At 44.4% G+C, this 25,505-nt stretch overlaps 1 protein-coding gene across 1 annotated transcript; it reads right to left on the bottom strand.

Annotated features, from left to right (window-relative positions):
• Positions 1–13,118: 13,118 nt before the first annotated feature.
• Positions 13,119–21,204, bottom strand: CENPA (centromere protein A). The gene is made up of 5 exons (XM_082357647.1): positions 20,957–21,204; positions 15,776–15,885; positions 15,166–15,243; positions 14,724–14,879; positions 13,119–14,350 (listed from the first exon to the last, which is right to left on the bottom strand). Exons 1-4 carry the CDS (start codon positions 21,048–21,050, stop codon positions 14,745–14,747), a joined length of 417 nt encoding a protein of 138 aa, XP_082213773.1. The 5' UTR covers positions 21,051–21,204; the 3' UTR covers positions 13,119–14,350; positions 14,724–14,744.
• Between the last annotated feature and the right edge of the window lie 4,301 nt (positions 21,205–25,505).

A 25,505-nucleotide genomic window follows, 5' to 3' on the forward strand; every position in this document is an offset into this window, starting at 1 on the left:
TGGCAGGCGGATTCTTAACCACTGCGCCACCACGGAAGCCCTAGAACAGTTTTAGATGTACAAAGAAATTAAGCAGACAGTACAGTTTCCATATACCCCCCCAACACAGACACACCACAGTGTTTCCCTTATTATTAACATTTTACATTAGTGTAGTATATTTGTTACAATTATTTGTCATGTCTTTTTTTTTTTTTGAAAATTGACCCCTTTATCAGTATGTAATGGACCTCCTTATCTCTGATAATTTTCCTTGTTCAGAAGTCTCTTTGTCTAAGATTACCATGGCCACTTCAACTTTATTTTGATTAGTGTTACCATGGTATATCTTTTTCCATCTTTTTACTTTTAATCTATCTGTATCTTTACATTTAAAGTGGGTTTCGTGTAGACAGCATGTAGTTGGGTCTTTTTTTAAAAAATTTTTTTAGAATTCACTTTGACAATGTCTGTGTTTTAATTAATTTTTAATTACACTTAAAGTGATTATTGATATAGTTGGATTAATAACTACCATATTGTTGAAAGCCAGACATGATGCTCTGGGAAAGAGAAACTGAGGTAATTAAGCTTTTAGTGTAAAGCTTTGTGTTAATGTGGGTAGGAGCTGGGCTGTGTTTACTTTTTTTATTTTTATGTATTTATTTTTTTGGCTGCAGCAAGTGGCATGCAGGATCTTAGTTCTCTGACCAGGGATTGAACCCACGCTCCCTGCAGTAGAAGTGCAGTATCTTAACCACTGGACTGCCAGGGAAGTCCCTGGGCTGTGTTTAATAATCACTGTGGGTGCCAAAGGCTTATTTCCTTTAATTTCCTTGTTTTTTTTCTTCCTCCGTTATCTTTGGGTTTCCCTAAGAACTCCTTCTTGAAAAGACTCTGTGACTTGCAGCTTCTTCAGTTGTAATCTGCTGTTATGATCTTGGAGCCTGTTGATGTGGCAGTAAGGTGTTGGGAAGGGACGGGTTCTATAACCTTATGATTAAATCTCATTTTTTTTTTTTTTTTTTTTTTTAAGCAGGACCGAGTCCCTGGGTTATGACCTTCAGAAGCAATTTTCATCCGTTTTTCTCTCTTCTCTTACATGAGACAGGAAGTTTATAGAGGACAAGAGCTGGATAATTGCCCTTCCCTCAGGTAAGATAAGGTTTTGGTAAGGTTTGCCCTGGAGGGCTCTTATTATAAAGAACCCTCTAGCCTTATTTCAAAATAGTTACTTTTCCCCATCCCATGCGAGAATTGCAAGGGGGATTTTCTCCAATCTTCACCATGAGAACTTAGTGGGGTTCTTGGAAGTAAAACCTACAAAAGTCTGGGGGGTCACACTTTTAGTGTGCTCTGCTATAGCCTGAATGTTTGCGTCACCTCCCAAATTCCTATGGTGAAATGTGGACGCTCATTGTGATGGTGTTAGGAGGTGGGGTGTTTGGGAGGTGGTTAGGTCATGAGGGCAGAGCCCTCAGGAATGAGATGAATGCCTTTATACGAGGCAGGAGAGAACTCCCTTGCTCCTCCGGCTGTGTGAGGACACACTGCCTATCTGGTAGTGGCAGCAGCTTCAGCACAATGGCACCTCCCTGGGCAGCACATGGCAGTGGAGTTGGTGGTGATGACCAGCATTTGGTGCTGGTGGGGTTGGAAGTGCACCAGTCCTGTCTGTGGTCTCAGGCACTCGCCACTATATATCCTTTTAATAAACCCTTTTCCATCTAGAACAGTCAGAAATGGTTTCTGTTGCTTGCAATGAAGAACACTTAACTGTAGACTGTTTTTAGACTTCCAGGTTGTTTCCATTTTTTTTTTTGCTATTATAAATAGTCCAAAACAAACATGTTTGAAGATCTATCTTGGTATCTTTGTATAATAATTTCATTAAGGAGAACCTCATGGCAAAACTGTTGGTTACTCATAATTTAAAGAGTTTTAAAAGAAAATACTCGATTTTGTAGGGGAGGAAAAATTCTCCTCTATCTTGTTTGGGTCTTTGGTTGGGCCTGAGAATTAAACTGACATAAGACAGCTTAATAGGAGAAAAGCATACAAATTTGATTGAATTCTTACATGTCCATGGGAGCCTTCACGAGAGACGGAAGACCTGAAGAAATGACCAGAGAAGGAGGTTTTTATACTTTTTAGACAAAGAAACAATACATTTGTGAAGAATTGACAAGACAAAGGAGTTTGGGCTATGGGTAGTAAATAGGGAAGAAGTAAGTAGGAGAATATTGGTTACTTTAACCAGTTTTGTTGATACAGGCTTCTCAGCCCTAAATTCCCTGTCCCGGGTGATAAGGATGTCTTCTATCCTCCTGGTACAGGGAGGGTCCCTTCCACATGGGAGATTGATCTCTTGCTTTCAGGAGGACAAAGGAGGGTCAGAGTGTCCTTCTTGTACCAACTGTTTCTTAAAAGTACCTTTAATTCAAAATAATCAGTATGCCAAAGTGGCATATTTGGGGGTGACATATTCTGAACCCTTTCAGTTACATTCCCATCTGCAGTCTGCAAATGTGCCTGTCTCCCTACAGCATCTTTATTACCCCAGAATGTGTCTTAATAAGGCTTATTTCTCTGTGTGTGTGTGTGTAGCTGGACGCCACCTCCAAGCCATCGTTCCTAGACCTGCAAATCAACTGTTGTTGAAGTAGAATATTCTCCATTGTGTAGTTTCGAGCTACTCCTGACTCAGATCCACTAAATCAACATAATTAAAGTGGAGCATGAAATGAACAAAATGAACAAAAATGAATACAACCTCTGTAGGTCCCTGACCCAGAGGTGAGTCCTGTCCTGCTCTCAAGTCCAGAGAAGAGCTTTATTGATTGACCACAGTTACCAATAATGAATTCAGGTAAGCCCCCATTTCATTTTTATGTGACTTCAATTTCTATGTGACTCCTGAATACCTGGGAGTATAGAAAAGAAAAAAAAAAACTTCGGGGAGCCTGATTCTCCATGAGTTAGGGCTGAGGGTTGCAGCCCCGGGGAGCGGCACTGAGCTTGAGGAGCGGAGTGAGGCTTCTGTGGCTGGAGCTTGGACCTGGCACCAGGGCTGGAAGGTGGGGAGGGGAGGGAGCCACAGGCCTGGCCAGTCCCTGAAAGCACCAGGGTGGAAAAGCATCAAGTTCCTCCTGTGGGAGGGGCTGCAGGGCTCATCCTGTGTATAAAGGGAGACACAAGCCTGGGTTTGGCCCAGGATCATGTCCCTAGGGAGGAAGCAGCCCTTCTCTGCTGCTAGGATGAAGCCATTGCTCATGGCAAGGTGACTGAGCCCAAGGTGACTGAGAACTGGAGCATGGTGGGCAGAAGCCCAGCCCCTGCAAGACGGAGGTTGCTTTGTGGAGTCTGGGTTTAGAAACTTATGTTGCAAGACCCCAGGATGTTGAGCAGCCAAGGGGATTTGGAGATATAGAACCCAAACCTGGAGGAGGCTGCAGCCATAGGGTGGATTTGGGGGCCATCTAGAGAGAAGTCCCAGCTGAAGCCTGGGGAGAGTGCAGGAATGCATGCAGAGGGACAGAGGAAGGACCTTGGGAAACTCATGGCCAGGAAGGCAGAAGAAGGAGAGCTGCTGGGGGGTTGGGTGGGCGATGAAGGCCTGCCCTGCACCAGGCACATAAAGCAGCACAGCAAGAGGGATTGTGGGGAAGCAGGAGAGTCACTGGCTTTAGAATCAGGCTGCTATAAACTTGAACCAGATGCTGTGAGCCTCTGTTACCGCGTCTGTAACTTGGGCTAACAGTACCCATCTCTCAAGATCATTTAAGGATGGATGGCACAGCACCTGCAGCAGTAGACCCTCAATGTATGGTGGTTATTATTATTCAGGATACTGAGAACAGTGCCTGGTGAGCAGTTGCAATGTAACGGGTGAAGGTGAAAGTCTGCCTGTGGGCTCAGGAGTATGTGGTAAAAAACAGAAGCAACCACGGTTGATAGTCAGGGGAAACTTGCCAGGGAGAGGAAGGGCCAGAGCTGGGATGGCTAAGAGGAGGGGCAGCAGGGTACAGGGGAAGGTTTTTCCAGCTGCAGGTACATAGCCATATGAAGCTCTGCACGGGAGATAGAGGTGTAGAAGGGTCAAAGAAGATGAGTCCTGGGACAAAGAGAGAGGGGAAGGGATTGAGAATATAGGAGGAATTTGGGGGAGCCCTGGGAAGGAGAAAATAGCAAACATGACAATGCATGGAGGTACCAATGTGCAGCAGTGCATGATGGGAAAGTCCTCACTTGGGAAAGGCACTCAGGCTCCCGGGGCTCCCATTTACCCATCTGTAAAATGGGGTCAACCTCACCTGTCAGTTTACTTCCCAGAGTGCCACTGAGGATAGGTGCAAAAGCCTTTTACTAGAACATACAGAATTATAAAGTCTCAGAGACTGACTGATGTCAAGTGGAGCTCATAGGTGAAATGTGCTTTTCCCCCACTGGCTTCTTTCTCAGAAAAGTTTAGAGGAAATTATTTTCAAGTGCTTTGATCTCCTTGGCAGAAAGACACCAAATAAATCCGAGATGTTATGGTACATTAGTCCCTCTGCTTGGGAACTGAGGGTGACCAATTTTATTCAATAGCTAATGACAACCTTTCAGAATTGCTTAAACCACTTAAGCCCCCCACCAAGTCCTAGCGCCTGAGACCGCTGTCCTCTGAGCCCTCGTCATGCAACAGTCCTGAAATAGGGCTCCTGTGAAGGTGATTTGAGGGCCAACAGCGGGTTTATGTGGCCGTACTCCTTGCTTGGTACCAGGTTGTCCAAGCCTGTGAATTTGGCCCGAAGACTGTGTTCAAGCTTCTGCCACATGGCCGCTCAGCCTCCCTGAAGGCATTGCTATGGAACTGTGATAACAATAGCAGCTGCTGCCGTTTATGAGGAGGCAGGCGCTGCCAGACCCCGCAACGGGGCTGACGGGGGATGAGCAGCTTGCCCGGGTTACGGAGCCACGGTCAGAGTCGGGCTTCAGACATAGGGCTGCCCGTGCCAGGCCCAGATTCCTCGCTACTCTGGTTGTTTCACTACCTCGTGTGGAAGGTGAGGTCCCAACAGTCCCCTCAGAGTTGTCAGGAAGGACAGGTGAGTCTCAGCCACGTGAAAGCCTCTGGAACAGGAAGGTTCTTTACCAATGGGTTCCGTCTCTCTTTTTACAGTTATTTTCTAATTTAAATACCTGCACAGATGTTATGATCTAATCGGGTTTCTTTTCCTTCAGGTTTCTCCCTGGGCCTGTGGCCTGTGGTTCTTGCCCCACTGGAGGTTAGAGGTGAGCCTGGGGCCTGCAGAGCTCTCTTCCCACCGTGAGTTCTACAGTTCTCCTTCCGACTCAACATCCTCTGCCCCGGGGTGCCAGTGGAAAAGGCCAAGTGAGTCCGGGACTCCCTCCCAAGCACATAGGGACGGGTTCCTTCTACTGGGCATGTTCACTTGCACAGACCCGAGCCCTGCTGCCCTGAACAGCCCACGCCCTGTGTCTGCCGGGGTGACGTTTCACCTCCTCTCCCCACACCGCCACACTCGCTCTCTGTGATGGGCCCAGTGTCCACTTCCACCGTCACACAGCCTGTCGTCTTGTGAATGCCGCAGTAACAGTGAGATCCGGGTGACAGACAAGGGCTGTATTCGTTTGCAGACATACAGATACCACGTGTGGGGGGGGAGGGGCTTAAACAACAGACGCTTATTTTCTTATAGTTCTGGAGGCTGGAAGTCCAAGTTCAAGGTGCCAGTGGGGTTGTTTCTTCTGAGGTCTCTCTCCGTGGCTGGTAGATGGCCATCTTCTCCCTGTTTCTCCACACGGTCTTCCCTCTATACACATTTGTGTCCAAATTTCCTCTTCTTATAAGGAGACCAGTCACGCTGGATTGAGACCCACCCTAATGACCTTGTTCTACCCTAATTACTTCTTCAAAGACTCTGTTTCCAAGTACAGGCACATTCTGAGGTACTGGGCATTAGGACTTCAACAAAGGAATTTGTGGGGGGCACAATTCAGCCCATAACAAGGGCCAAGGGCATGTCTTAGAGGGGTCTCCAAAGTCAGAATCGTGCACCAGTGAGGGCAGTGGCAGCAGGGAGGGAGGGGGACAGGAAGTGTCCCTGACGTCCTGCCACATCTGTCATACCTGGCCCTGGTGGTCACTAGGGCTCCCACCCTTTCTCTCCTGATGGAAAGGTCAGGGCTGGAGCGTTTCCTGGGGCCCCAGAGGAGCTGGACTCTGCTTTTTGTAGGAATGGGTTTGGGGAGAACAAAGATCCTGGGGCCCCTTGGGATCCTGGGGGTGACTCAGCTGACTGCTGTCACAGTCTAATGCTGTGTCTCTTTTCTTTGTCCCTTCTCTCCCCATGGTGGTCTCCCTGGCTGGTCATCCGTCCCCATCTCTGCGGCAGGACTAAGAACCATCCTCCACCTCATGCCTGCAAAGTCCCCTCGACCTCAGTCAGGGGAGCTTCTTTGCTCAAGAATTCACTCAGCCTCCCTGGGTTTCCATTTCCTTGGCTGTGGAAGGGGGAGGCTGGGAGGGACTCCAGGGAGAGAGCCCCGTGGGGCCCCAGGCCTATGCAAGCCCCTGGAAATCTTTTGAGTGGTATCGCAGGACTGTCGTATCCTGACCTCTCCAGGCTCCAGGAGAGGACGAGAGGCGCCTGGTTACTGCTACTCCCTCGGGCCGAGTGTGCAGACCTGTCATCATAGCTGCTCCACTTCCGCCCAACACAGCTTCAGGGGTTGGTGACCTTGGATTTGGTGTGCCATGATCTTGGTCCCAGTGACCATCGGTTAGCACGTACGGCCTTCTAATCACCACACCTAACTACCAGGCCATCTCCTCACTGTCATTCATATATTAATGTGCCTGGTAAGTTTTAGTTGAATTGTTTTTCTATACTCAGTCTACCAAGTTTGTAGTTTACAGAGTAAATTTATCTACTCAACTTTTAAAAATTTTGTAAAAAATACTGGTTCAGTTGCAGGGGAGAAAGGAGGACATCAGGCAGGGGGAGAGTTGTGATGGTGGCCAGAGCCTTGTGGTGCCCAGCATGGGAGGGTCAGAGACGAGCTGAAGACACAACAGTGCAGGAAATGAAGGCACCACCTCTCGGCTGGCCCATGCCTCTTCCTCGAGACTGTAAGCAGCCTGGCTTTAGACACAGATTGTGAACAGATGGGTGCATGTAACGCTCCTTAGAGAATTAGAAAGCCCAGCGTGGTCCTGGGAAGCCAGCCCCCTCCACCCCTACAATGTCCCTGTCCTACCTTCTCCCCCAGGAGACCTGAGAGTGAGCAACAAAGGCCTGGGGGCAAGAGGCTCCCCTGGGGGAGGGGGAGGTGCTCTGAGAGGGCCTTTGTCTGGGCCTGGAACCTTCCCTTTCCTTCTTGATTTGAATGGCAAAACCAAATTTTAATAACCTCCAAGCCAAGGAGCTGGAGTCTCTGATCTAATAGTCATGACAGTCAGTCCAGTGGTGACTTTGGAGCTGTCACTGGACTGTCTTCTTGCGGGAAAGCCTGTCATGTTGGGGAGGAGTGAGGTATGACCTATATGGGCCCCAAGAAGGGGAACTGGAAATAGTAGGAGGAAATTACTGATTCTTCTGGAGTCAGAGTATCAGGGTATGGAATAGGCTGCCTAGGGAAGTAATGAGCTCCCTGTCAGTAGAGGAGTCCAAGGAGAGAACAGCCGGCTGCTTTGCAGGGAGGTGTGGGGAGGATGTTGTTAGAGAGGAGATTCAGGCATAGGTGTGTGTATACACAGGCTGGTTATTACTGTTATTCCCAAACCTACGAGTCTGATTCCACGAAAGGGCTTGAAAAAAACTAATTTTATCTCAAGTGTACTAACTACGCTGTCTCTTGCGCCTTGTGGTGGAATCTGGATCTAATCTGATGTTGGCTGCCTCCTGTTCTTTGCTGCTGTTTCTGTGGAAAAGTTGCAGGTGAGTCATGCTGTTATTAACAGCAGAGTTAGGGTTTCAGTTCTCTGGGTGTCTGAGTGTGATCTGATAAAAGGGAGTAGAGTGAGCTTTGACCCTGTGTGCACACTGGTAAACCGAGGAAATCTAACACTGAAGAGGCTTGGAGAGACACTTGTTAGGCAAAGGGATGGTTTCGTATTTTTTGGACGGAATGACAGTTCTCTTTCTCTCCACAACCTTCACTGGCATCTGGTATCTGGCCTTCTGCCATCTACTCTGAAGACCCTGCTCCGTGCAAGTTGATGGTCAGAGCAGAGAGGGTGTCCACACTGACTCGGTTGGCTGGGGTGGAGTGGGGACCGTCCAGAACTTAGCAAACGCCCAGAGAGAGGCACCTTGCCAGTTCTCTTCAGCTCACTTAGAGACTCTGAAACGCAAATCTCTTGTTTCTCTCCTGGATCAAGCGGCATTTGATACTCTCTGGGTGCCATTTCTTGGAATCCTCTACAGTCTGGGGATTTGGAACTAACTGTACATTCTCATCAGACAGTTTAGCCAATAATGAAAATAGCTATTATCAGCTGGGATTTAAACATAAACATTCAGGAATGAGTCTCATTTTTTTTTCCCATTGGGAAGATATAATATTACAAAATTTGAAAAAAATGTTAGTGAATGTTTAGAGTTACAAAACTAACATTCTTGTTGCAACATATTCCTCTATTCAAGTCCTTTGCTCATTTTTTTTTAATAGATTTATTTATATATTTATTTATTTTTGGCTGTGTTGGGTCTTCGTTGCTGCCCGCGGGCTTTCTCTAGTTGTAGCGAGTGGGGGCTGCTCTTTGTTGCAATGCGCGGGCTTCTCATTGCGGTGGCCTCTCTTGTTGCGGAGCACCAGCTCTAGGCGCGCGGGCTTCAATAGTTGTGGTGCGTGGGCTCAGTAGTTGTGGCTTGAGGGCTCTAGAGCGCAGGCTAAGTAGTTGTGGCACACGGGCTTAGTTGCTCCTCGGCACGTGGGATCTTCCCGGACCAGGCCTCGAACACGTGTCCCCTGCGTTGGCAGGCGGATTCTTAACCATTGCACCACCAGGGAAGCCCCCTTTGCTCATTTTTGAATCAAGTTTTTATTGTTGTTTTTAGTTCTTTATATATTCTGATATTAATCCCTTAACATATGATTTGCAAATTTTTCTCATTCTGTGGTATTTGTCTCATTATCTCATTACACGTCATTATATGTTATGTATACATCATCATATATATCTCATTATATATGTCACAAATATTTGTCTCATTCTGCCTTTTCACTCTGTGGATAGTGTCCTTTGATGCACAGAAATTCTTAATTTTCATGAACTCAAATTTGTCTATTTTTTCTTTTATTGCCTGTGCTTTTGGTGTCATATCCAAGAAATCATTGCCACATCCAATGTTGTGAAGTATTTGCCTTATGTTTTCTTCTAAGAGTTTTATAATTCTCATTCTTACATTTAGGTTTTTGGTCCGTTTTGAGTTGATTTTTCTATATGGTATTAGGTAAGGTTCCAACTTCATTCTTTTGCATGGGGATATCTGGTTTTCCCAGAAACATTTGTTGGAAAGACTGTCTTTTCCCCATTGAATGGCCTTGGCACCCTTGTCAAAAATCATTTGACCATATATGTGAGGGTTTATTTCTAGGCTCCCTATTCTATTCTGTTCTATTCTATTCTATTCTATTCCATTGGTCTGTCTTTATGCCAGTAGTCATTTGGACCACTCTCCTACTGAAGACAACTAAAAAAAGTTGGACAACTATATTTTTCATTCCTTAAAAGCATTAAACTGCTAACAAGATAGTGACTACTTATTAGTAATTACTGATCCAAGATCAAAGAGAGGACAGAAATCTAGAGATGAGCTTAACAGCAGATTAGGCCTAACACTTTCTCATGGGGATGTTTGCCAGTCCTAAAAAAGTAGCTGAGGAATGAGGTATGCTTTTGGTAACCTTGTGGGGTTTAGGGAGACAAAGGTTGAAGTGCAGGCCTGCCAAGGTAAGCATGATAAGCTGACCTTGGAGGGCAGCTTGTACCTTAGGAATAAAGTGAATGAGAAACAATTCCAACCTGACACTGTACCTTGGCTTTGAAACATCTGGGTGGCTCAGAAAATCTCAAGCTCTAAAACTGAATTAAGGTGGTTCTGAATGTTTAGTGCCTCCAAGTACATGGCAGAGAAAATGCCAATCCTCTCTAGAGGAAGGTACCATTCTAGGCCTCAAATTATTTCCTCATATAGATGTGTCGGGCATACTATCAAATGTAATCAACACCAAAGAGAAAAAAACATGAGTGAGAATCAACGGAAACCACAAATAGAAACAGATCCAGAGGGAGTCTAAATATGAAAGTTATCAGACACAGTCTGTAAAGCAACTATGCTTACTATGTTAAAGGATATAAAAGCCAAGCTTGACATTTTAAGCAGGGAACTAGAAACTATAAAAAGTGACAGGACAATTTTGAAAAGAATCAAAAATTCTAGAACTAAAAATACAATAACTGAAATTAAGAAAATGGTCTGGTTTAAAACTAGATTAGAGCTGAAAGAAAATCAATTAATTACAGGGTAGAACAGAAGAAAGAAGATATGCAGCACCGATAGAAAAAAGATGGAAAATAGAAGAGGGGAAGAAACATTAAGGATGCAGTGAGAAGAAGGCCCAGCAAACAGATAATTGGCATCCCAGAATGAGGAGAGAGAGAATGCAAAGGGGCAGTGTTTGATGAGAAAATTTTCCAAAATTGATAAAAAGACATCAATCCATACCCAAGAAGCCCAATGAATGCCAAGCAAGACAAATAAAAAGAAATGCACACTTAGACACATCAGAATGACATTGCAGAACACCAAAAACAAAGAAAAATCTTCTAAGAAGAGAAAGTCAGAGATAACATTAGCTTCCAAGGAGCATCTGTTGGACTGAGAGCTGACTTCTCAACAGCAAGAACAGAACCCAGAAAATAGTGGAACAGCTTTCTCATGTAAAGAGAGAAAATAACTGCCAATCTACAATCCTATAGACGATAGGAAGCTCAACATAAATTCATAAGGATGGGGAAGACAGGACAGGAAAAAACAGTAACAAAAATCCTGAAACTTAGAAAGCAGATGGATGAGTAGAAACTGACTTCACAGACCCAAGAGAGTGGAATCCTAAACTAGCAGTGGGGGAAGTTAAGAACCATCACAACCTACAAGGCAAAATCTTTATAAGGCTCAGGAACAAAAGAGCATCAATTACTTCCGCAACTGGGTGTGAGTGAGGGTTGGCTAAAATAGAGGATTGGTTAGATACTGCTTAGGAAACAAGTCCCTAAATGTTCCTCTCCTACCACTCAGTCACTGGTGACTCTCTTTCCCCCATCCCAGCAGAAGCTTGGAGGCTGATTCTCAAAAGAAGAGAAAATCGAGTCTCTGGACTTCAGGAGGCCAAAGCCAGGGAGATTAAGGAAGCTTATGCACAGTGAACTTTGCATATGGATATCCTCAGCACTCCGCCATTCAGCTCCTAGACCCAGCTGGGCCTTTGCTGTCCAAGTGGTAAGGGTTGGATGATTCTCCCCTGGGGATCTGGCTGGCCTAAGAGAGCAGGGTGTCCCCAACAAAAGACCCACCTGACCATTCTACAGTAAAGCTCCAAGTCAACAAGCCCCACCAACATGCTCAGATCTACCTATTAGCTTTTTTTTTTTTTTTTTTAATTTTATTTATTTATTTATTTATGGCTGTGTTGGGTCTTCGTTTCTGTGCGAGGGCTTTCTCTAATTGCGGCAAGTGGGGGCCACTCTTCATCGCGGTGCGCGGGCCTCTCACTGTCACGGCCTCCCTTGTTGCGGAGCACAGGCTCCAGACGCGCAGGCTCAGTAGTTGTGGCTCACGGGCCTAGTTGCTCCGCGGCATGTGGGATCTTCCCAGACCAGGGCTCGAACCCGTGTCCCCTGCATTGGCAGGCAGATTCTCAACCACTGCGCCACCAGGGAAGCCCTACCTATTAGCTTTTCTGTCTCCCACTTTTAAACGTAAAGATTGTTAAACATTAAAGGAAAACCTTATAAGTGAAAGGGAAACTAGAACAGGAAAAACAAAACAACTTAGAGGAAACAGGATGATGCAGCAAAAAGAAAACAAAAACCAGCAGCAAAATTATAATAAATATCCTTAAAATGGTATTGCATCCACGAAACAAGATTGGGATTGGGTGCTGAGAGCACACGTCCTGCAGATTGTGTCTATTGGCCCTCAAAGCTCCATTCTCACCCTTTTCAAGGTCTCGTCCCTAACACAAGGGGGTTAGAAGGCAACAGTTGGGCTCTCAGACTCCCTTGCAGCTGCTCTGGCTAGGTTCTGCCAATGGAAAATGCTGGTGGGGCCTGGCAGGTGGGAGTTGAGACATTTCTCTGTTGCTTTGGTAGTGCCTTTGGCAGCAGAAGCAGCAGCGGATGACAGGAGCTTCCCTGGTGTCAGTGGTGGCTGCAGCAGCGTTGGCTGGAGCGGGGGCTCCTTATTCCTGCTCAGTAGCATTGGTGTGGTTCTAACGCAGTGGTGGCGGGGGCCATGCTTCCAGCCGAGCAGCAGTGAGTGTGGGCTTTGAGCATTGGAAGCTTCCTGATCCTGGGGTAGCGTCCTCTCTTCCCTTTAGCTCTTCCAGCCCTCTTGACATCATTTAACCAATCCCTTCCATTAAATTCCACTTGGCTTGAAATATCTAGATTGGTTTTTTTTTTTTTTAGTAAATACTGATTGGGATGCTATAAAAAACATTCAAAAAATAAGAGAGTTCTTGGATATTAAAAAATGTGAAAGCAGAAATAAAAAACTCAATGGAAAGGTTAGAACATAATGTTGGTGAAATCACCCAGAAAGTAGAGAAAAACAAAAACAAAACGCCAGCAACATCAGCAATGTAAGTGCTCAAAGTTTACAGTAAATTGTAATGATATCATATAACATTATCATGGTGTAAATTACTTATTCTCACGTTACTGTATAAATACTCTGTGGTGCTGAGCACACATCCTGCCTGGCATTTGCATGTGACATGTGACCATGTGTTACAGTGGGGTCCTGGTTAGTACAATTTTAAGAGAGCAGAGAAGTGTCCATTTAAAGAAAACTAGAGGAAGAGTATAATCTTCTGATTAATAACATACTGACAAGAACTTTAAATATAGTCATAGATAGGTAAGCTTTATTCCAATGTCTACATAAAAATGAGTTGATGTCGAACAGGAAACGGTTTTTCCAAAGGGTTAAAATCTATCACACAACAGAACTTGGTCCTTTTCCCTTTAGTTTGTCTCTCAGTTGGCTGACACATCATTATTAGTGTCCGCCCTCACTAATCATTTTCACCACACACAATATCTAAAAGTCTTCACGTGGCACTTCCCATTTCTCTGGAAATCTCTTAAACTGCTTTCAGTTACAAGAGATGGGCAAGGTTTTTATCTGCTCATGCTCTACTCCACCAGAGACAAAAACACATCCCTGAATTCTCTTGTTTAAATTGTGGCTGTTGGCAAAGTGTCCAAATGAAGAACTTAACGCTAACACACAAAGGACACAGTATAAACTCTGTATAATAGTGAACTTCGCTTCAACTTTTTCTCATTAAAGAATTATTTTTATTATCTCTCCACAAGGGAGTTATAAAAAACACCTGTAAAAACATTGAAAAGGCTCTTAAAAGTCCTGGAATGAAAAATTCTTCAGTATAAATTATGCTACATCGTCTATGACTTGCAAATAAGAATAAAATAAATTCTACAAGCTAGAATTTCTGAATGATTTTGATAGGAATTTACCAGAAGGAGCCAGAACATCAAACCTTAACGATTTCCTGTTTTCATCCCAATTGAGTTTTTGAAAAGCTATATAATCCGTGGACAGGCACAATCCACACAGGAACTTGCTGCTGCCACTAATGATGAAGTCAATCTGAAGGACAGAGATTTGCATGCTGGATGCGCCAGGCTCTTCCAGGCAACTGGCTGAAGTGGTCTTCTCGTATTTTTCCCCTTATGTTTTAAATAAAAGTAAATATACATATGGTAAAAAATTTAAATGGTACAGAAAGATCTAAAATAATCAGTAGATATCCTTTTCTCTCATAAGCTAGAAAATCTGATGTCTTCCAAATCATCAGGTGTGTGAAAAATTTGCAAAGTGAAGTCAAACTTGGAGTCTCTTCATCTGAAATTATTGTCAGGACTTTTGGAATGTGTTCATTCTGTCATGTATTACCTCTGTTACAGAGGAAAGCCATGCAGTCTTCTCCTTCTTAAAAAAACCTAATTACAAAAGCAACACACACACTCTGCTCAGAGACAGCAAGTCCAGGCAGCACCTTGTACTCCGTGATCTGGCCCTAGTTACGGGCAGAGTCCCCGGTATCATCCCTGAAACACAGGAATCACAATTACTAACAAGGCATTTTCAAAAATAAGAACTTTGTTTTAATCAAAACGAGGTCATTTGGTCCTTGTAAAATGGAGAGGATTAACTCTGTCAGAGATTCAGGTTGTCTGGTCATTACTTAATTGAAAAATATCTTTATTTAACGTTGTACAAAAGGGCATGAGCCACAGAATCCCAAGCATTCAAGTTAAAACTAGGTCAAACCTTTCCTAGAGAACAAAGGGAAGGCGAGGCAGCCAAGGACTAAGGATGGAGAAGGAAGATTCCTTCACAGAAACTCCCACCACAGTGATGAGAAGCTAGGTGTTCTTCCCCCAAAGTGCACTCACTCTCTGGTGAGCAGGAAAAGCTTACAGAGTCACGGGCGGCAGGAGCTCAGCCGAGCCCTTCCTGAATGCCTCGGATCCTCCTGGCCAGCTGCACATCCTTCGGGAAGAGAGTGACACGGCCGGCATGTAAGGAGAGGAGATAGGCATCCTCAAAGAGATGAACTAGAAACGCTTCTGCTGCCTGCGGACAGAAAGAGAAGCAGAAAGACTGACACAGACGAGGGGGCATGGGCTGCTTTTTGCTGAGAGACCCGCTAAACTCAGTCTCTAAGGGCTCAAAGGACTGCGGGGAAGGACTATTCACAGAACGAGACTGAACTTGGCCTGGGAATTCCACTACCACCAAATGAGAACCTAGCCTCCAAACCCTGGGTGTCCCTTGTTGTTCTTTTCAAGGAGGTGAGATTTAGCCTTGCCTTTCTCCCATACTCACCCCTCACCCAACTGTACCTTGGCCCCCGTCTTACCTCTTGTAGGGCCAACAGGGCCTGGGCTTGCCAATTGAAGTCCACACCACGAGTGAATATAACACATATTTCTCTTGCCTGCGAAGGAGTGGGGATGGGGAGCAAGGGAGAAGGGGAGTGGGGAGGAGTAGAGAGTAAAAGGAGATTCAAGAGAAGACAGACTCTCTCCATGAGTCTCCATGAATCTTCATTTCCGTTATTCCTTCCTGGCCCTTAATCATAGAACCTAACTAGTAGCTGGTGTCAACTCCAGGGAGCTTAGAGATTGGCCCGTCTCTCCTCATTGGTGGTGGGGAGAGGAGGAGACAATCTCTCAGGGCAAGACAAGGGATGAAAGGGTAGTTGGATGACAGAGTTCCTTTTACGTAATCAAAGAACACAGTTCAAAGGTGGTAGGGGTTAGAAATTAATTCCATAAAGAATTAGATTGGGCTAATTCTTGGTGGGCTAAGAATTGGTGGGCTCATGTTTTCAGAAGATGAAGAGTCCCCGACCAGGCTAGAGAAGAGGTCCCTTGCCATTTGGGCAAGAGGCGATAGGGGCCCAATACCTGGGACATTTAAAGAAAGGAGGCGGCATGGGGGTTGGCGGGAAGCTCCCTGGAGCTCACCAGGCGGCTGAAGGGGTTCTTCCTTAACAACAGGTGTGTGCTCTTCTGAAGAGTTCGGATCTCCTTCAGAACCCGATATTTCCGGCGAGCAAGTGGACGGGAGGGAGCGCCTGAGCAAAAGAGTTGGGTCAGACAGTAAAATGCAGTGGAAAACGGGTGGTGCGTTGCAACCTGGCTGTCAAACTACCAAATCGTAGACTGTATATGATAGGCTCCCCCAAAGCAGGGATTTTTGTCTATTGTAGTCATTGCGGTTATCTTCAGCAACTGGAGAACAGTGGTTGGTGCTAAGTAAATTTTTGTTAGATGAATGAATAAGTGATCCTCTGAGGGTCCCAGTGACCCTCAGTGACGATCCTCTGAGGGTCTTATTTTAAATGCCGTCTCTTCCACGCAGCCTTTCCTGACTCCCAATCCCTTCCAAACCGATGGGTCACTTCCCTCCTCTGGGCCCACAGTACTCTGGGCATCTCCTCTATCTTTCCCACCTGGATTGGAAACCCAGTTTCCAATTTTGTTTTTAGGTTTTTTTTGGCCCTGCCGCACAGCACGTGGGATCTTAGTTCCCCAACCAGGGATCGAACAGGCGCCCCCTGCGTTGGAAGCACGGAGTCTTCACCACTGGACCGCCAGGGAAGTCCAATTTTTAGGTATTTTTTTAAGAGCTGGAAGGAATCTGAGAGATTATCTAGTACAATTCCCTTGTCTCTGTTATCCTGAGGCCCAGAGAGGTTAAGACAGTTGGCCAGAGCATGTTAGCGGCCAAGGTGGGAGCTCAGAAGTGGCATAACTCAGTGCCAGTGTCGGGCCTTTGGGCTATGAAGTCAGAGCCTTTGGCTCAAAGCCTAGTTTCAACAACAACAAAAAAAGACAAAAAAATCTTAAAAGCATTCCTAAAAGTAGAAATCAAAAAAGTCAAACTCTGATCAGAAATTAAAAAAACAAAAATATAAAAAATAAAAATTCTTCTAACTCTCGTCTTAAAGAGGAAAATTCACTGAAATTGGACTATTTAGAAATGAATAAAAATAAAAAGTCTACACCTTAAAACTTAAGCGATATAGCCAAATAGTCCTAAAGGAAAATGTACAGCCTCAAGATCTATCTACAAGAAAACAAGAACATTAAAAGATAATTCCGCTAAGTGTTCAACTCACGTATTAGGGAGAGAATTACTAAAGTAAATCAAAAGAAGGTAGAGCAAAAGAAATATTAAAGATAATAAACTAACTTAATGAATAAGAGTGTAAAATAAAAACAGTACAGCTGGCTCCATAAATTAAACCAAGGACCAATAAAAACAAATGAACCTCTGAGAAGTTGAACAAATAAAAAAAAGAAAAAAAAAAACCTCACGAAAACTAACATTTTGAAGAAATGTTATTCATGGTCCAGCCAAGAAGAGAGAATCCACACCAAGTAGTTGCACAGAAGGAATTTAATATGGTGAACTAATTGCCAAGTGTTAGACAAGCTGCCAAGAGCAAATGGGGACAGAGGGGCAATGCACAGATGCGCTGGCAGTGGAGGCTTTATCCCAGGGGCCAAAGAAACAGGGGACTTTTTAGGAGAAAGAGGGAGGCCCTACACCCAGGAGATGAGCTACTGGCACCTGCCTCCCTCCTCACCACCAGTCCCCAATCCAGTCGCTGGAAGCAGCCTTTAATAATCAGACACGGCAGTCACAGAATGGAAAGATGAACACAACTAAAGATCACCAAGCAATGTAAAAAGGCCAACACCATGAAAGGAAGGGACCAAACTCAGCAAACAAAATAACCAATACCAGAGGGACTTGAGTTATCACAGAAAAGAGAGAAAGAGAAATACACATAATAACCTCAGAGGGGTAAGGGAAGATGTGAAGGCTATGACTCAGGAACGAGTGCTTGTGAAAAGTAACCAATTAGAGAGACCATGGGAAAGAACTGGGATTAAACATTCAATAGTTGGGTCTTAAAATCTGACATAAGGAGTTGAGATTTAATCCTAAAGTAATGGGAGGCCACAGAAGAGCTTTTAAGCAGGACAGAGAGATGATCCACTTACATTTAAAGATCATTCCAGTTGCTGCGTAAGGAAAGAACCGAAAAGGGACAAGAGTGGAAGGGAAGTCGTAGCCAGGTTAGGGTGCTGGGGGCTTGGACTAGGCTGGTGGGAGTGGAGAAGGCAACGAGTGGCATGACTGATGTGACGTGGAGGTGGAAGTGCCTGAGCTTACATTTGGATTGGATGGACATGGGGGCAAGATGAAAAATCTCTCCCAGGTTTCTGGCTTAAACGATCCTGTGAGTGGCTATGCCATTTCCTGAAATGGGGGAAACTGGGGATGAAGCAGCAGGAGGGGAGTAACCAAAAGTGCGCTTTTAGATGTGTTTAGTGTGACGTACCCAAGAGTCTTCGAGTAGAAAGGCCGTTGGATGTAGGTGTGCGGGGTCAGAGGACAGATGTGGGGTGGAGCTATAAATGTGAGAGCTGTCAGTGTATGAATGGTACTGGAGCCACGGGGAGGGATGAGCCCACCTGGGGAAGGGAAAGAAAGGAAAAGTAGACCATGGAAGTCCAACATCTACATGCTGAAGAGAGGTGGCACAGGCAGTAAAAACCGCTGAGCAGAAACTGCAGAGTGTGTGTTATCACGGAGCCAGGGGGATGGAGTGTTTTGAAGAAGAAATTACCCACTGTGTCGAGTGCTTCTGAGAGACAGGGTAAGAGAAGGACACAGGCATGTCTAATAAAGTTGGCAACATGAAAGTAGCTGGTGACCTTCACAACAGCAGTTCAAGGGCACTGGAAGTAGGGGTAGTGCTTGTGGGGAGTCAGACTGGAATGGGTTGAAGGGTGTCTGGGAACAGAAACAGACACGTCTGTAGACTTAAGTCTGGCTGTTCTAAAAAGGGTAGCTGTGGGGCTTCCCTGGTGGCGCAGTGGGTGGGAGTCCGCCTGCCAATGTGGGGGACAGGGGTTCGGGCCCTGGTCGAGGTTCCCACACGCCGCAGAGCAACAGAGCCCGTGCGCCACAACTACTGAGCCTGCGCTCTAGAGTCCGCGAGCCACAACTATGGAGGCCCGCGTGCCTGGAGCCCGCGCTCTGCAACGCGAGAGGCCTCCGCGATGAGAAGCCCGCGCACCGCAACGAGGAGTAGCCCCGGCTCTCCGTGGCTAGAGAAAGCACGCACGCAGCGGGGAAGACCCAACGCAGCCAAAAATAAATAAATAAAACAAATTAATTAATTTAAAAAAATAATAAAATAAAAAAAAAGGGTAGCTGTGAAGGGCAGAAGTGAGAAATGGGGAGTATGAGGGAGCCGGGGATGTGGGGTGCCCTTTTCTTTAGAACATTAATAGCAGAGCACATTTGCCAAATGCCAATGTAAGGAGTATGAATTTACTTCCAAGTGCGGGTGGTAAGGATAACAGAAAGCCCCTGGGAAGGTGACAGAAGAATATGACCAAGAGCTCATGTAGGAGGAAGAGTGGCTTTTGATGGAAAGGGGTCACCTAGGTTCTCTGTTGTGAGAAGATAAAGGGGAATCCAGTCTGGAGGCTTCTATTTCCTCAATGAAGCATGAGGCAAGGTCATCCTGAGCTGAGAGTGAATCAGGGGACTGGAGTTGTAAGGATGCTTCTACATCCGGAAGCAACAGTGAACATCATATGTGACAATATTCCTGTTAAAATTACAAATGAGACAAAGATGACCAAAACATTGCTCTTATTTCAACACTAGTCTCAGGGCCTCACTAACAATAAAATAAGAAATAAAATGTATAAAAATGAAAAGAAGACTCAAAAGTCATTATTTGCAAACAGTATAATGGTCCACTTAAAAATTTCAATTAAAGCAACTGAAAGACTCTTAGGATTAACAAGAGAATTCAGCAAGTTAGCTAGATGCAAAGGTTATTTATGTTAAGGAAAGAAACAAAAACAAAAACAAAAACAACCCAGGGCTTCCCTGGTGGCCCAGTGGTTGAGAATCTGCCTGCCAATGCAGGGGACACGGGTTCAAGCCCTGGTCTGGGAAGATCCCACATGCCGCGGAGCAACTAGGCCCGTGAGCCACAACTACTGAGCCTGTGCGTCTGGAGCTTGTGCTCCACAACAAGAGAGGCCGCGACAGTGAGAGGCCCACGCACCGCGATGAAGGGTGGCCCCCGCTTGCCGCAACTAGAGAAAGACCTCGCACAGAAACGAAGACCCAACACAGCCAAAAATAAATAAATAAATTAATTAATTAATTAAAAAAAAAAAAGTCAAGGCCTTAAGAAGTATTAAAAAAAAAAAAAAACCAAAAAAAAAAACAAACCCAAAAAACAACCCATTCACAATAGCAACATCTATAAATAACCAATAATACTTTCTTCACCCTGCTCTTAGCTATGGAGCAGAAGACAAGTAAAGCAGTTGCTGCCACAGTTCTTGTTTGTGGGTATCCCATCCACCAGACCACAGCACAGAAACTAAGGACCACAGACCAGCCTTCTTTCCAGGCATGCTACCTCTGGAAGGGAACAAGGTGAGAGCACCGTCTGAGTTAGGGAACTTTGGTTAAGGACCAATACAGCCACTCACTGAAGGAAAAAAACAAAACAAAAAACCAAAAACACCTGGAAAGGCACCTTCTAAAATTAGAACTGTTGTTTGAAATTGTCACAAAAAGCAGCCAATACTTTTGCATTTGAAAAAAGCACAAACACCGATTTTTTTTAAAATCCCGTGTCTGCGGGAACAAGCTGGGTGACCTTGTTCAAATTATCAGGTCTGTCTGTGCCTCAGTTGTCTCATCTGTAAAATGGGCACAATATAAAGTTGAGTTAATTCATATAAAGAGTTTAACACAATGCCTAGTTAGTGGTAAGCACTCAATACACGTTAGTAGAATCAAGAATACTGTCTGGGCCAGTCCTTTCTCCTCCTCAGAACTACCTTCCCCAGTCCCTCCCCGGTCTTGGACCTTGGGCCGTCCCGGAGCGGATACTGGACGGCAGAACCGCTTTGGCACCCCCTGCAGAGGAAGGCGAGCGGACCGGGAGTCAGGAGACTGGGCTGGACCCCAGGCTCAGCAAGCGAGCATCGGTTTTTTCGTCTGTGAAATGGGCACGCGGACCCGGCTGTACCCACCTCACAGACAGGCTGCAGGGAGGCCGGCTCTGAGGGAAAGGGATCACGGCGGGTTACCTAAGGATGGGCCCGGCCGGGGTGGGGCAGGAGCCGGGCTCGCGGCGCGCCTCCTTGGGACTTCGGGCTTGCGGATCCGGCGGCGCGGGCCCATGGTTGGCGCTCAGGGTTGCGGACCGCGGCTCCTTCTCGGCCTCCCGGGTCCGGAGGCAGAGGCTGGGGTCCAGGGGAGGGCCAGCAGCGCCCCGGCTGCGTGCCCCGGATGTGTGGCGTTCAAATTGCCCGCTCCACCGCGGATTCACTGCCGGCGTTTTTTAAAAACCGAATCCAGCGACTCCCAGTGGCTGCCTCTGGAACGCTCCTGCGCAGAGCGATTGCGGGGAGGAGCAATGAGAGCACAGGACGAGAGGCTAACGGCGGCGGTGATAGGAGAAGACAGCGGGAACAAGGCGGATCGATGGTAGGAATCAGCCAATGGGGACTTGGAAAAGTGAAATGAGGCGGGAACTGCTCCAGTCCTCCGCTCCCTTGGGCAGGACCGCATCTTTGAGGGATCAGACCCACGTCCTCCGGCGCTCTCTGGCCGCGAAATGAAAGCTCGATTATGAAGATGTAGCTGGTGCTACATGTGTAGAACGCGTTTCTCTAGACGAATCACCTTGCGCAAACATTTTATGTTTTGCTCTATCAATCTTGAGGTGGGTTTTAAAGATGAGGAGACGGGCCCACGGAGAATGTGACCATCCCATGTCTCGCCTGAGACCAGGAGCAGCCCATGAATATGACTCAGAAGTCAGCTTAACTGCATGAACCTTATTGATGATTAGGGTCCTGGGACAGCCAGGATGGGGCCTCTGACCATGAGGTCAAGCAGGGCAGGCCTCAGCTCTGTTTTTGGATCACGCTCTCCAGCATTTTCGTAACAGGGAAATGACCCCTTCCCTTCCTGTTGGGGATAATATGTATTGAGGTCAAATGTAGAACTAGGTAGTTAGAATAAAGGGGATTTTATATTCTACACTTTTTTTTTTTTTTTTACATTATCTAGATGTTCTACAGTTAACATGCACTGTAATCAGGAAATATGTTACAAAATCAGTGATTTTATGGAACCCTTGTTCACTGCTGGTGGGAACGCAAAATGGTGCGGCTGCAGTGGAAAACAGTATGGCAATTGGTCAAAAGATTAAACACAGAATTACCATATGATCCAGGAATTCCACTTCTGGGTGTATATTCAATTAAAAGCAGGGGCTTGAACAGGTATTTGTACACTAAGGCTCATAGCAGTGTTATTCACAATAGCCAAAAATGTCCAAGTGAATGAATAGATAAATAAAATGTGGTATATACATACAATGGAATATTATTCAACCTTATGAAGAAAGTAAATTTTGATACATATTACAACATGGATGAGTCTTGAAGGTATTATGTTAAGCAAAATAAATGAGATACAAAAGGACCAATATTGTATGATTCCACTTACATGAGATGCCTCGAGTAGTCAAATTCATAGAGACAGAAAGGTAGGATGGTGGTTGCTAGGGGCTGGGGGAAGGGAGGAAAAGGGAATTATTGTTTAATGGGTACAGAGTTTCAGTTTGGGAAGATGAAAAAGTTCTGGAGATGGGTGATGATTGCACAACAAATGTGAATGTTCTTAATGCCACTGAATTGTACACTTAATAATGGTCAATAAGGTGAGTTTTATGTTGTGTATATTTCACCACAATAAGAAAGAAAGAGAAAGAAAGAAAGAAAGGGAGAAAGAAGGAGTACAGGAGGGGGGAAGGGAAGGGGAGGAAGGAAAGGAAAGGAATGTTTGGTTGAACCCATTGAGATGCAGTCAAATCACAGAAGGATAGTTGTTTTTCAGTGACACAGTGGCAAGAAGTCCTACTACACCAGTCCTCAGGACCCATTAATCAGACAAAGCAAATCTTCACTCATTAATTCTGCTTTAGACCTAGAGTGCCTTCTTTGCTCTATTAGAAATAAGTAGAAAACAAAGGTAGAAAATAGAGTGTTGTTGTTGTTTTTTTTTAAGATTCCACATATAAGTGAGATCATACAGTATTGTCTTTCTCTGACTTATTTCACTTAGCATAATGCCCTTGAGGTTCATCCATGTTGTTGCAGATGGCAAGATTTCTTTTTATGCCCGAATAATATTCCATTGTGAATATATATATATATATCACAATTTCTTTATCCGTTCATCCATTGATGAACACTTAGGTGTTTCCAAATCTTGGTTATTGTAAATAATGCTGCAATGAACACAAAGGTGCATATATCTTTTCAGGTTAGTGTTTTTGTTTCCTTTGAATACCCAGAAGTAGAATCGCTGAATCACATGGTTGTTCTATTTTTAATTTTTCCAGGAACCTCCATACAATTTTCCACAGTGGCTGCACTAATTTACTCCCACCAATAGCGCACAAGTCGTCCCTTTTCTTCACATCCTCCCCAAAACTTGTTATTTCTTGTCTTTTTGATAATAGCCATTCTAACAGATGTGAGGTGATATCTCACTGTGGTTTTGATTTGCATTTTCCTGATGATTAATGATGTTGAGCATCTTTTCATGTCCCTGTTGGCCATCTGTATGTCTTCTTTGGAACAATGTCTATTCAGATCATTTGACCATTTTTATTTTACTTTTGGCCGCGCCGCAGGACATGTGGGATCTTAGTTTCCTGACCAGGGATCGAACCCGTGCCCTCTGAACGGAAGCGTGGAGTCTTAACCACTGGACTGCCAGGGAAGTCCCCATTTGCCCATTTATAAATCGAATTGTTTATTTGTTCTCACCATTGAGTTGTATGCATTCTTTATACATTTTGGATATTAATCCATGATCAGATATATAATTTGCAAATGTTTTCTCCCATTCAGTAGGTTGCCTTTTTATTTTGTTGATGGCTCCCTTTGCTGTGCTGAAGCTTTTTAGTTTGAAGTGGTCCTACTTATTTATTTTTGCTTTTGTTGCCTTTGCTTTTGTTGTCAGATTCAAAAAACCATTGTCAAGACCTATGTCAAGGAACTTGTTTTCCTCTAGCAGTTATAAGCTTTCAGGCCTTATGTTCAAGTCTTTAATCCATTTTGAGTTAATTTTTGTGTATAGTGTAAGACAGTGGTCCAGTTTCATTCTTTTGCATGTTGCTGTCCAGTTTTCCCAACACCATTTACTAAAGAGACGGTTCTTTTCCCCATTGTATAGTCTTGGCTCCTTTGTCATAAATTAATTGACCATGTATGTGCAGGTTTATTTCTGGGCTCTCTATTCTGTTCCATTAATCTATGTGTCTGTTTTTAGGCCAATACCATACTGTTTTAATTATTATAGCTTTGTAGTCTAGTTTGAAATCAGGGAATGTGATGCCTTCAGTTTTGTTCTCTCTCAAGATTGCATTGGCTATTTGGGGTCTTTTGTGGTTCCTTACAAATTTTGCATTTTTTGTTCTATTTCTGTGAAGAATGCCATTGGAGTTTTGTAGGATTGAATCTGATAGGCATTGAATCTGTAGATTGCTTTGGATGGTATGAACATTTTAACAATATTAATTCTTCCAATCCATGAACGTGGAATATCTTTCCATTTATTTGTGTCTTCAATTTCTTTCATTAATGTCTTGTAGTTTTCAGTATACAGGTCTTTCGCCTCGGTTAAATTTATTCCTGGGTATTTTATCTTTTTGATGCAATTGTAAATGGGATTGTTTTCTTAATTTCTCTTTCTGATAGTTTGTTAGTGTATATAAATGCAACAGATTTTTGTGTATTGATTTTGTATCCTGCAGCTTTACTGAATTTGTTTATTAGTTCTAACAGTTTTTTGATGGTGTCTTTAAGGTTTTCTATATATAATATGTCATTTGCAAATAGTGACAGTTTTTCTTCCTCCTTTCCAACTTGGATCCCTTCCTTTCTTTCTCTTGCCTAATTGCTTTATCTAGGGCTTCCAATACTATGTTGAATAAAAGTGGCAAGAGTGGGAAAAACTGTCTCATTCCCAATCTTAGAGTTAAAGCTTTCAGCTTTTTTCATCATTCAGTGTGATGTTAGCTGTGGGCTTGTAATGTATGGCCTTTATTATGTTGAGATACATTCCCTCTATACCCACTTTGTTGAGAGTTTTTATCATAAATGGATGTTGAATTTTGTCAAATGCTTTTTCTGCATTATATGATCATATGATTTTTATCCTTTATTTTGTAAATGTGGTGTATCACACTGACTGATTTGCAGATGTGGAAACATCCTTGCATCTCTGGAATAAATCCCATTTGATCATGGTGGGACTGATCATCAATCCCACTATGATCCTTTTAATGTATTGATGAATTCAGTTTGCTAATATTTCGTTGAGGATTTTTGCATCTATGTTCATCAGGGATATTGGCCTGTAAGTTTCTTTTCTTATGGTTTCCTTGTCTGGTTTTGGTATCAGGGTAATGCTAGCCTCATAAAATGAGTTTGGAAGAGTCCCCTTCTCTTCTTCTTCTTTTTTTTTTTTTGGGAAGAGTTTGAGAAGGGTTGGTATTAATTCTTCTTTGAATGTTTGGTAGAATTCACCAGTGAACCTGTTTGGTCCTGGACCTTT

Source organism: Balaenoptera borealis, assembly GCF_965194805.1.
Source record: "Balaenoptera borealis genome assembly, chromosome: 15".
Classification (NCBI taxonomy): Eukaryota; Metazoa; Chordata; class Mammalia; order Artiodactyla; family Balaenopteridae; genus Balaenoptera; species Balaenoptera borealis.

Bases quoted from the DNA above. Each gene is read 5' to 3' on its own strand.
- CENPA (XM_082357647.1), bottom strand. From the start codon at position 21,050: ATGGGCCCGCGCCGCCGGATCCGCAAGCCCGAAGTCCCAAGGAGGCGC. The intron at 15,244-15,775 runs GTGAGCTCCAGG...ACTCCTTCGCAG, and splicing joins AGAACCCCTTCAGCCGCCTG to GCAAGAGAAATATGTGTTAT. The intron at 14,880-15,165 runs GTAAGACGGGGG...TTCTGTCCGCAG, and splicing joins CCCTGTTGGCCCTACAAGAG to GCAGCAGAAGCGTTTCTAGT.